Source organism: Panthera onca, chromosome E2 (assembly GCF_046562875.1).
Source record: "Panthera onca isolate mPanOnc1 chromosome E2, mPanOnc1 haplotype 2, whole genome shotgun sequence".
In the NCBI taxonomy this organism is placed as follows: domain Eukaryota; kingdom Metazoa; phylum Chordata; class Mammalia; order Carnivora; family Felidae; genus Panthera; species Panthera onca.
In genome coordinates this window covers 13,803,664-13,814,889 of record NC_138353.1, presented here as the reverse complement: position 1 = coordinate 13,814,889, position 11,226 = coordinate 13,803,664, and the positions used below count along the sequence as shown (strand labels likewise).

General features: G+C 50.4%; 1 protein-coding gene across 1 annotated transcript; it reads left to right on the top strand.

The window, feature by feature from the left end:
- The first annotated feature begins 2,160 nt into the window (after positions 1-2,160).
- Positions 2,161-9,623, top strand: LOC132677616 (cytochrome P450 2A13-like). Its single transcript, XM_078438412.2, has 9 exons — positions 2,161-2,360; positions 2,639-2,801; positions 3,303-3,452; positions 3,691-3,851; positions 5,229-5,405; positions 5,798-5,939; positions 6,392-6,579; positions 7,222-7,363; positions 7,905-9,623. Exons 1-9 carry the CDS (start codon positions 2,181-2,183, stop codon positions 8,084-8,086), a joined length of 1,485 nt encoding a protein of 494 aa, XP_078294538.1. The 5' UTR covers positions 2,161-2,180; the 3' UTR covers positions 8,087-9,623.
- The last annotated feature ends 1,603 nt before the right edge of the window (positions 9,624-11,226 follow it).

Here is an 11,226-nt window from a genome sequence, read left to right as displayed (position 1 = left end):
TAGGGAAACTGATACCTGCCAAGCCTGTACTAATACCCCTCCCTTCATTAAAACCAAAAACATTCCCTGCCAAGGCACACACACATACAATAAAACAAACCAACAAAAAAAGCACAACTCAACAAACAACATTCCTCTTTCTGCTTTGTTCTCTGCCCCTTGTTCCCTCCCTCATAGGACTCTGGCTCAGGGGCCTAGAGCAACATACCAGTACTGAGAGTGCCAACCTCATGCACCTGCACTCCTCTAAGGTTAGGGCTAGCATCTGAGCAGGGGGTCCAGCTATCAGATGCTGCCTTGTGCCCATCGGGGCCCCTCTCAGGCCCACTGAAGACCAGTCCAGCACCCACATGGTGCTCATGTCAGAGTCTGCTGGGACCAACCCCAGAGCTGCATGATGCCACCCTGAAGCCACCCCGATGGCCACCTGGGCCTGCTCTCAGACCCTCCTGGCACCAGACATGGCTCTGTTAACGATCTCCTGATATCAAGTTCAGGGCCAACCTGTTTTCAACCCTAGCGTCTAGGATTGAAAACAGAGCCTGCCACTGTATCTCTGTGTCCAACACTGATGCTAGTCTCCACGCCACCCATTGCTAGACTTGGTCTCCACTTGGCCTTCAGGGTGGGCTAGGCCAGTCAATGGAGGAAGGAATGGACAGGGTTCAAATCCCAGTTCCCTACCTGCCACCTGTGTGACTTCCAGCAGGTGGCTGTAGGGAGGCTTGTTCTTCTGAAGAGCAAAATGAAGATGCTATGACGGAACCCCGCTGCCAGAAAGATTCCATAAGATCACAGTTTGCACACTGCCTCTTCATAGTTAGTGCTCACCAAAGGGGAGCACCCTCTTGTTAAGGAAGAAGGTCACCGAGGACAGGACAGCAGGGCCACCATCTGTCCTCACAACCATTTTCAGCATCCAGGGCCCAGCTCTCTCCTGACTCAGGAGTTTTTCCAAAGCTCTCCTGCTGTCATTCCCTTTGCCTGCTGCCGACCACCCTGCCCAATCCCCAATCACCCCTAGGGTACCTCACACACTCTCCCATCCCCCACCTTCTCTTCTCAAGTGCTCCCCTTCTACTGGCAGGGAATCCCAGCTCCAGAAAGGGGGAGTAAGCGTACAGTTCAGAGACACAGGAGCCCTTGCCCACCCTCTGTTGTCTGTCCTCAGTCTTCTCACTTACGAAATGGGAAACATCAGTATTGCTACTAGTCCCAACAACCATGGAAATGATGAACCTAGCGAGCTCCCCTAGGGACTGGGTAGGACCAGTGTGGCTCTCTGTAAATTACACCCCTTGAGACAGTTGGGACTTTTTTGACAACATATTGGTGGATGTCATTACTTATTTCCAAGTCCTGCCCAGTCCCTCTGCCACTGAGACCATGAGTTACTCTTCTTTCCTAAGGAAAGTTCTACTTGAATGTGGCTCTGGACTTCTACCCCTTTCCCAACCACAGACAGGCCATGACACTGATTCTGACCTTGCTTTGAGGTCCCAGTGAGGATTCTGGGCACCAGAGGTGACACTGTGTCCAAAGCAAAAACAGGTCAAAGCCTGGGGCAGGTGCTTACTCTTGATCCCTCTGGATTCCTGTATACTTCTCCCAGGAACCTCCATCACAGCCAGGGGTCACTCAAAGACCCCCAAATTCACTCCCTGGAATTTCCCCTCCTGAGAAAGACTTTTCATCATACATCCCTCCTCAGCAAGAAACCCCAAATCTTCAGCCACACATTCTGTCTCACTGCAACACCCATAAACCCAGATCTTGGATTCTTTTCTCCCAAGATGCCCTAACCCATAACTTTTGGGTCACTTCTCACTCTGACCTCAAATCCAAAGCTTCAGAATCTGAAACCAAATATTCCAAAATCCTGAGGTTCCTAATTTGTCTACTGCTTTACCCAAGTCTACAGCTCTGGGGTGGCCCCTCCTGAGGGGCAACAACTTTCTGTCTTAGGGGCCCCTCCCTATTGATCTCCCTGGGGTCACCTCTTCCTGCCTTGCTGGCTTGCCCCAAGCTCAGCGGTGAGCCCGGGGCAGGAGGGGGTGGGGGAAGGCACTATAGCTGGTAAGTGAAATGTCACAATTAACAAACAGAACCAAAGTCCACCCTTCTCTCCTAGGTGGTATAAAGGCAAACCACCCCAGCCATCTGTCACTCCCACTGCCACTATGCTGGCCTCAGAGCTCCTTCTGGTGGCTTTGTTCACCTGCCTGACAATGATGGTCTTGATGTCTGCCTGGAGGCAGAGGAAGCTCTGGGGGAATCTCCCTCCAGGACCCACCCCATTGCCCCTCATTGGGAACTACCTGCAGCTGAACACAAAGCAGCTGTCGGATTCCTTCATGAAGGTGCCGTGAGGCAGGGGATGGTGGAAGGGGGTGGGGCTGGGGGCCTGCCTAATTGAGCTGGGGCATTGTGGCAGGGGGCGGGCAAGGTTGGATGGGAGTCTTAGGAAAGTGGAATTGTGAAGATGGGGCAGCAGTGTCCTAGGCAAGAAAGAGTAGATCCTGGGATACCTGCCCCTTGAGTGCCAGAACCTGGGGGAAATGCATGCAACTGGTGAGGTCTGGGCACAGGGCCAGTTCCCAGTGGGGCCGCTCCCTCTAAGCACTCTCACTTTGGTTAGATCAGCGAGCGCTATGGCCCCGTGTTCACGGTCCACCTGGGGCCGCGGCGCATTGTGGTGCTGTGTGGACACGAGGCCGTGAAGGAGGCGCTGGTGGACCAGGCTGAGGAATTCAGTGGGCGAGGCGGGCAGGCCACCTTCGACTGGCTCTTCAAAGGCTATGGTGAGGGGCTCGGGATGGGGGCATGTGGTCAGGAACACTCGATGGCCTCAGTTTCCCCACTGTTCTTCTCTTGACTCACCCTCCCACCCAAGGCTGAGGCCGAGTTCTCCCCCTGCTCCCCTCTGTCCCTGTCCCTGCTTATTGTCCCTTCTCCCTGGTCTTCTCTAACTTGACCCTGAGTGCCTGCGTCTCTATGTCCCCTGCTTCTTGGCCCCATGTCCCTGTTCTCTCTCAGATATGCCTCTTCTTTCTGTGTGTCTTTGAGGAGTTCTTGGATTTCTGACTCAGAACCGTGGTCAGTCCATCTCCACATCCTTGTCTCTCTCCTGATTCTTTTCTTCCAACTCGGTCTCTATCTCTTTCAATATTTCTCTGACTCTTGAGTTGTATCTCCCTGTCTCCTCTGAACCCTTCCTTCCCCCACTCCTGCTCTCTGCACACCTCCCTCCACCTCTGCCCCCACCCCTCCCAGCCTCCCCCAACTGTATCCTCCCTCCCCAGGGGTGACGTTCAGCAATGGCGAGCGAGCCAAGCAGCTCCGGCGCTTCTCCATCACCACGCTGCGGGACTTTGGTGTGGGCAAGCGTGGCATTGAGGAGCGGATCCAGGAGGAGGCGGGCTTCCTCATCGAGGCCTTCCGGGGCACGCAAGGTGAGCCAGATGGGCGTGGGCAAGAAGGAGGAGAGTACCCACGAGGATGCAAGAGCTTTCTGGTCCTGGAAGGGGACTGGCCTGGGGGAAGGCATCTAGGCTCCCAGCTCTGAGTTCTTGTGCTCAGAGCTTGGCTCATCATTCCGGTGCCCTCCTCCACTTCTCAGGCTGGTGTCAGATTGCCCAGTGGATGCTCCCCCAGATCCCTGTCTCTCCTCAACCCCATTCCATTCCCCAGGCACCTTCATCGATCCCACCTTCTTCCTGAGCCGGACAGTGTCCAATGTCATCAGCTCCATTGTCTTTGGGGACCGCTTTGACTATGAGGACAAAGAGTTCCTGTCACTGCTGCGTATGATGCTGGGAAGCTTCCAGTTCACAGCTACATCTATGGGTCAGGTAACCCATCCCAGTCTGTCTCTACAACACCCCTACTACAACCCTCCAATTGCTTTCCCACATGGAGACAGGTGCCCCAAACTCCCCTCTTCTTCTGGTAGGGTACCTTCAAAATCAGCCCCCATTTTTGGACAACTGAACAGCTGCACCAGAACTCAGGACAGGTACCCAATACCCAGTTTCCAGAAACACCTGTATATCGACAGTAGCTCCTCAACAAAAGAGGAAGGAGAAGGAGAAGGAGAAGGAGAAGGAGAAGGAGAAGGAGGAGAAGGAGGAGGAGGAGGAGGAGGAGGAGGAGGAGGAGAAGAAGAAGAAAGAAGAAGAAAGAGGAGGGCCAGGAAGAGGGGAAAGAGGAGGAGTAGATGGGAGAGGAGGAGGAAAAGAAGAAGAAAGAGGAGAAGAAAGAGGAGAAAGAGGAGGAGGTAGGGGATGGGGAAGCAGAAGAAGAAGGAAGGGAGAAGGAGAAGGAGAAAGCCAGAGCCTATAGATAAGAAACACACCCTCAAACCAGCTGTCTCTTCCTCAGGCAGGTACTCCCATCCCTACTTACCTTAATATCTAACAGTTGCTCCCTATTAAAATATTCCATCTTTCCATGAATATCCTAACATCTGTACAAGAAGTCACCTCAGCCCACCTCTTGAATACCTGAAGACCAGGTGCTATAAACCTAGCCCAACAAAATCATTTGATATTTACACAAGTGTCCTACACTGGCCCACTAGAATAGCTAGTAAGTGCCACCTCCCAAGCCCAGTTAAATATCTGAACATCAGGACAGGTTCCAACAATGATTCCCTAAATGTGTAAACACCTGGATAGACTGTTCCCCAAACCATGAAATAAGTGTCCCCCAACCCAGCTCACTCAAACACATACAGATGTGCCCCTATCAGCCCATGTGAATAACTGAAACACATGAACAGGTGTGTCCCCCACTTTAACACCTGCACACCAGCCCAAATTAATACTGGAATACCTACCAAAAAGCCCCCAATTCAAATCCTTAAATATATGGACAATTACCTCAAAATTGTGAGACCACATGAATGCCTAAACACCTAGACATGTGTCTCCCAACAAAACCCAACCTATCTGAACACCTACATGTGTTCGCTAATCCAGCCTCACTTGAACACCTGAAACCTGGATATGGGTCCCAATCCATCTCAACGATATGCTGGGAAAGGAGCCCTCACAATTAAGTCATGTAAAAACTTAGATATCTCCTCCCATCAGCTCCATGTAAATCTTAAACACCTGACAGGTGCCTTTAACCCAGTGCCTACCTTGCCCCAAGAAAGGTCCCACTCCCATCAAGACCTGCCTGCTGACAGCTGTCTTTCCCATCCCTTCTTCTCTCCCCAACCCCAGCTCTGTGAAATGTTCCCATCAGTCATGAAACACCTGCCAGGTCCACAGCAACAGGCATTTAAGGATCTGAAAGGTCTGGAGGACTTCATAGCCAAGAAGGTGGAGCAGAACCAACGCACGCTAGATCCCAACTCCCCGCGGGACTTCATCGACTCCTTCCTCATCCGCATGCAGGAGGTACACCCCAAACATCCTCACAATCCCAAGTATAATAACTATGGCTGCTCCCTCTACTGAGCCCCTGCCCATGGGCAGGACCTGTGTGTGCCAACCATAATAGCGAACAATTCGGTACCATGCACTCACTGACTCTATTCCTCTCCTTCTCAATATCCCCACCATAAAAAAGTGTTCTTGAAGAGTAAAGGACAGATAGGCAGGTGGGTAAGGAGTGTGGGAAGGGCATTTTGGGCAGAGCCAGCAGCCTGAACAAAGAGCTCGTAGAACCAAGTCCCTCCTCCCACCTCTGGTCTGGATCTAAGAGAGAGGGGTCCAAAGAGAAAGACCCCAGAAGGGCCCTGAGAGCCCTGAGGGGAGTGGGCTTGGCCTGAAGCCCTCTCTCCCTATAGGAGCAGAACAACCCCGACACAGAGTTCTACTTGAAGAACCTGGTGCTGACCACACTGAACCTCTTCTTTGCGGGCACTGAGACAGTCAGCACGACCCTGCGGTATGGCTTCCTGCTGCTCATGAAGCACCCAGATGTGGAGGGTAAGGCTGCAGGGTGGGGGGCAACAAAGTGGCAGCCACAGGCCCTCAAACTTCCTCTGAGCCCACTGCAACATCCCCACCTTCCCCAGATCCCTGAAGCCTCAGACATACCCTGTTATCCGGAGACTAGGTGATATTCTGCTGATGAGCACCAGCCAAGTTTCACTAGGTGTTCAAGTATTGAAAATATCTGAACGGATTGGTAAATAGCTTCCATGCTGGGTCAAATGTATATCCACTGCCTGCTCTCCAAACCATTCCCCAAACTCCTCCCTTATGCCTACTCATGATTCTGGCACGACCGGGTGAACAGGATGCTGCACCAACAATGCGAATGGCCAACATCTGTTTTGAATGGTCTAAGTCCATGGCACACATGGATGTACCTATTTGGACTATCATCACTGCCCCGAGACCCCAGATACTTAAATACCTTCCCCCTCCTCCCACAGCCAAAATCCATGAGGAGATTGACCAGGTGATTGGCAAGAACCGGCAGCCCAAGTTTGAGGACAGGGCCAAGATGCCCTACACAGAGGCGGTGATCCACGAGATCCAAAGATTTGGAGACATAATCCCCCTGAGCCTAGCCCGCAGAGTCACCAAGGACACCAAGTTTCGGGAGTTCTTCCTCCCCAAGGTATCTTCTTGTCCCACCTTGGGGGACCTCCAACCTGCTCCCTGTGACCCAGCAACCCATTCCCTTAGAAGCTTCCCAGCCCCTGTCCCATTGCTTCAATCAAACACTGTTCCAACCACCATGTCTCTTCATTCCCCTCAGAGATTCCTGAATCCCGTGTCTCCCCCAGAGCTCTTTCCACAAGGAATATGAACCCCATACCCCCAAACTTCCTCTCTCAAGAGACATGAACTTCATGTCTAGACCTCCTCCCTCAAGGACATGGATCTCATGTCCCCCAAACATCCTGCCTAGAGAAACACAAACCTGATGTCTCTCAATCCCAGTCCCAGAGAGCATGAACCCCCATGTCCTCTCAACCTCCTGCCTTGAGAGACATGAACTGTGGTCCCCCACACCTTCTGTCCTAAGAGACACAGAACCCGTGCTCCTCAAACTTCCCTTCTCAGGAGACATGAACCCCCATGTCTGCCAAGCTTCCTGGCTCAGAGACCTGAGTCTCATGTCCCCAGGGGACCCACGCTCCCCCGCCTCCCATTTCTTATCACTCAGGGCACCTGCATTGTCCCTCCAACCTCCATGTGCTTTCAGCACACCCTGCCCCCACTCCACCTTATCAAATACCCCTCTCCTCCTCACCAGGGCACTGAAGTGTTCCCTATGCTGGGCTCTGTGCTGAGAGACCCCAAGTTCTTTTCCCACCCCCGAGACTTCCACCCCCAGCACTTCCTGGATGAGAAGGGCCAGTTTAAGAAGAGTGATGCTTTTGTGCCCTTCTCCATCGGTAAGAGACCCCGGTCTGCTTGCTGCTAAGCCACTGCTCCCACCAACCGGGCCTCCTTCATCCCACATCCCGTCTCTAAGCTGTAGCCTGGGGTCTGTCTCCAGCTTGAAAGTCCCTCTAAGATCTACTCTAGAGCCAACCAGCTGCAAACCCCATGACTACCAAGTACCTGTGTCCAGGCAACTGGAAAGGGATGATTGTATCCATTTCACAGATGGGGAAAATCAAAGTCCTTAGTGAGTCAGATATTTGTCCAAAGTCATTTAGATTCTTGAGATTCCTTGGGAGGAGATGAGAGCCCGGCAGCCATATCTGAGTGTGTGCTTGGAAGGAAGGGGCACCTAAATTTCCCATTGCTACAGCTTGGGATAGCTCACCCCTATCCCATGTACAAGAGAAACTGATGCTCAGAGAGGGTTAGAGATGTCTCTGAAAGTTTCTCAGTCCCTGCTCTCTGGGAGAATGCAGTTGGTGGTGGGTAGTGGGGAAGGGAGCAGTGAGAGCAGGCCTCACCTCCAGCCCTCCCATTCTGTCTCTTCAGGAAAGCGGTACTGTTTCGGAGAAGGTCTGGCTAGAATGGAGCTCTTTCTCTTCCTCACCACCATCTTGCAGAACTTCTGCCTCAAGTCCTCTCAGCTGCCCCAAGATATTGACGTGTCCCCCAAACTTGTGGGCTTAGCCACTATCCCACGAAATTACACCATGAGCTTCCAGCCCCGCTGAGCAAGGGCCTTGCGGGGTGGGGGAGGGGAAGGATGGGGTGGAGCAAAGCAGTGGGCGGGGCATGGGTGGGGCTATCAGGAGGGAGGTGACTTAGGGAAATCTGAGGGGGCAAGACGGGTAGAAGACGAAAGGAATGGGCACTGTCTGTTCCCTTTGGTAGAAATAACTCCTTCAGAAGTGGGATGAAGGAAGGAAACATATTTATTGAGTAAATATTCTGCGTCAGCTCCATGCTAAAAGCCTTAGCACGTCCACCTCACCTAATGCCCACAGTCTATGCAACAGAGAACAGTGTTCATGCCCATTTTACAAGTGACAAATCTTAATTGATTCCCAAAGAATCTATAACAACGACAAAAACCTTCCCAGTAAATGAATTTTTCACTGTCACTAAACATACTAAAATCTTTTGTTATTGTTGTTCTTTTCTTTTTAAAAAATTTTTTTAATGTTTATTTATATTTGAGAGAGACAGAGCGCAAGCAGCAGAGGGGCATAGAGAGAGAGACAGAATCTGAAGCAGGCTCCAGGCTCCGAGCTGTCAGCAAAGAGCCAGACTTGGGGCTCAAACTCACAAACCACAAGATCATGACCTGAGTGGAGGTCGGATACTTAACCAACTGAGCCACCCAGGCGGCCCTGTTGTTGTTTTCTAGCAACGAATCCTAGCAATGAATCCTAGGAAACCAAAATTAAAAACACTATACCACTTACAGTCACTCAAAAAAATGAAATACTTACGTACAAATCTAGCAACACATGCGCAGAACTTATATGCTGGAAGCTACAAACTACTGAAGAAAGAAATCAAATCACTTTTAAATAGAGAGACAATCTAAATCTCCATAGACAGATGAGTGGATAAAGAAAATATGGTAAATACATACAATGGAATATTACTCAGCCGTAAAAGGGAAGGAGTCATCAGTAGCAGTCTTCAGAATGATTCCCAATGGCCCCCACTTTCTGGTATTTATGACCTTGTGTGGTTGTTCCTTCCTGTATTGTATCCAGGTTGATCTATAGAATAGTCAGAAGATCTGGGTTGTCACTTATGAGATTAGAATAGTACAGGGGGATCATTAGTTTAAAAAAAATCAGTAGTCACTCAAAAGACGGGGGTATGGTATTTTACAACTCCTGCATGATGTTGAGAGGAATGGTGCTTTCTGCTAAATTTGCAACCAGCTTTCCCTGTGTCTATCACTCCAGCCTGATTAATGACCAGGCTGGATTTCTTATTGAGGCCAAGCTGATTTCATCTTCCCTGTTAGGTTTTCACTTTTTCAAATGAGATTGGGGTATGGGGATGGGTTTGGTATATCGGCATTGAAGCTGAATTTTGGTTTGGTCTCAGGTTGGGTTGTTACATGATGTGTTGGATTTGGTGATTGGATTTATAGAATTTAGATGGAGAATAAGGATTGGAGAATGGCCAAATTTGGCAGTATTTGGGATAAAAGATGGAGCTGGAAGTTGGGAGAAAATCATGCATTCATTTTGACCAATAGAATTGGGATGGGATTGTTTACAGAAATTTATTTGTTTTAAATGTTTATTTTTGTGAGAGAGAAAGAGACAGACAGACAGAGACAGAGCGTGAGTGGGGGAGGGGCTGAGAGAGAGGGAGACAAAATCCAAAGCAGTCTCCAGGCTCTGAGCTGTCAGCACAGAGCCCTACACGGGACTTGAACTCACGAACTGTGAGATCATGACCTGAGCCAAATTTAGACACTTAACCAACTGAAGCACCCAGGCACCCCCAGAATTTTTTTTTTTTACTTTATTTATTTATTTTGAGAGAGAAAGAGAGAATCAAGGAGGTGCAGAGAGAGAGAGGGAGAGAAAATACAAGCAGGCTCTGCACTGTAGTGCAGATCCCAGGTCAGGGGTCTAACTGACGAACCGTGAGAGCATGACCTGAGCTGAAATCAAGAGTTGGCAGCTTAACTGAATGAGCCACCCAGGTCCCCCTGATTACAGAAATTTGTAAAGGGAGTTGAGTTGAGGTTTAGGTATATCGTCAGAACTGGCTCTGGCTAATCTGACCTGTCAGTTGAGATGAAAGTTGGTAATGAGGATGATGTTAAAATAAAGGTTGGGATGAGAATGATTTGAGCTTAAAAAAATGGAAAGGGGAATTGGAACAAAGTACAATTTAAGATAGTTGCTGTATTTGGGGAAGGTGAAGTTTGGACAACTTTATCCCAAGTCATTGACTCTGCAGCTTCCGTGTCGTCTGATGTCACTAGCAAGATCAATGACCCTGGGGGACACCAACATGGGAGAACCATCTCCCTCTTTCATGTTTCAATAATGAGGAAAGTGTTTTCTGGGATGGAAGAGAGGGGGAACAGGCTTACCATTTTCCCTGTTGAACTTGGAAAACAAGAGGAAGTCATTCGGGTCAATGAATTCCTTATCATGGTCCACAAGGGCCTCCTTCACAGCTTGGTACCCCCTAAGGACCACCAGTGACCTGGATCCTGGATACAAGGTGTTTATGGGGCCATACTCCTTACTCAGCTACAGGCAGCAAGACCGAGCTTACATTGGCTGTTTTATTCTTCCTTCCTAAATTGAGGGGCCCTGCAACTCTCTGAGTGACATCAGAGACATCAGCATGTTTTGGAAGCAGTTTTCCCAGGAGTGGGAGGGGTCTGGGCCCTGCGGGAAGTTAGTCCTTGTAAGCTGAGGGTCAGGAATAGACAGATAAGAGCCAGGGGCAGAAGTAAGATGGCTGTACTCAAAATGTCTATGGTGAAGGCCTGTTGCAGACAGTCACTGAAAGGAAAAGTGGGAGAGGTTGTGACTGGGCAGGGGATCCCTGCATCTCTCATCTCCATCTGGAACATGCCTTCCCCAGGCCCCAGATACAGGGGAAGATAAGGAGAGGAAAAGAAATAGAGAGGAATAAAGACAGGCAATCAGTCTGGAGAGAGAAAGGGCTGGAAGGTGAATGGGAGGGAGAGAAAGAGTAGCAGAGGCATAAAGGGGCAGTGACAGGGGCGCCTGGGTGGCTCAGTCGGTTAAGAGGCTGACTTCGGCTCAGGTCACGATCTCGCGGTCCGTGAGTTCGAGCCCCGCGTGGGGCTCTGGGCTGATGGCTCAGAGCCTGGAGCCTGCTTCCGATTCTGTGT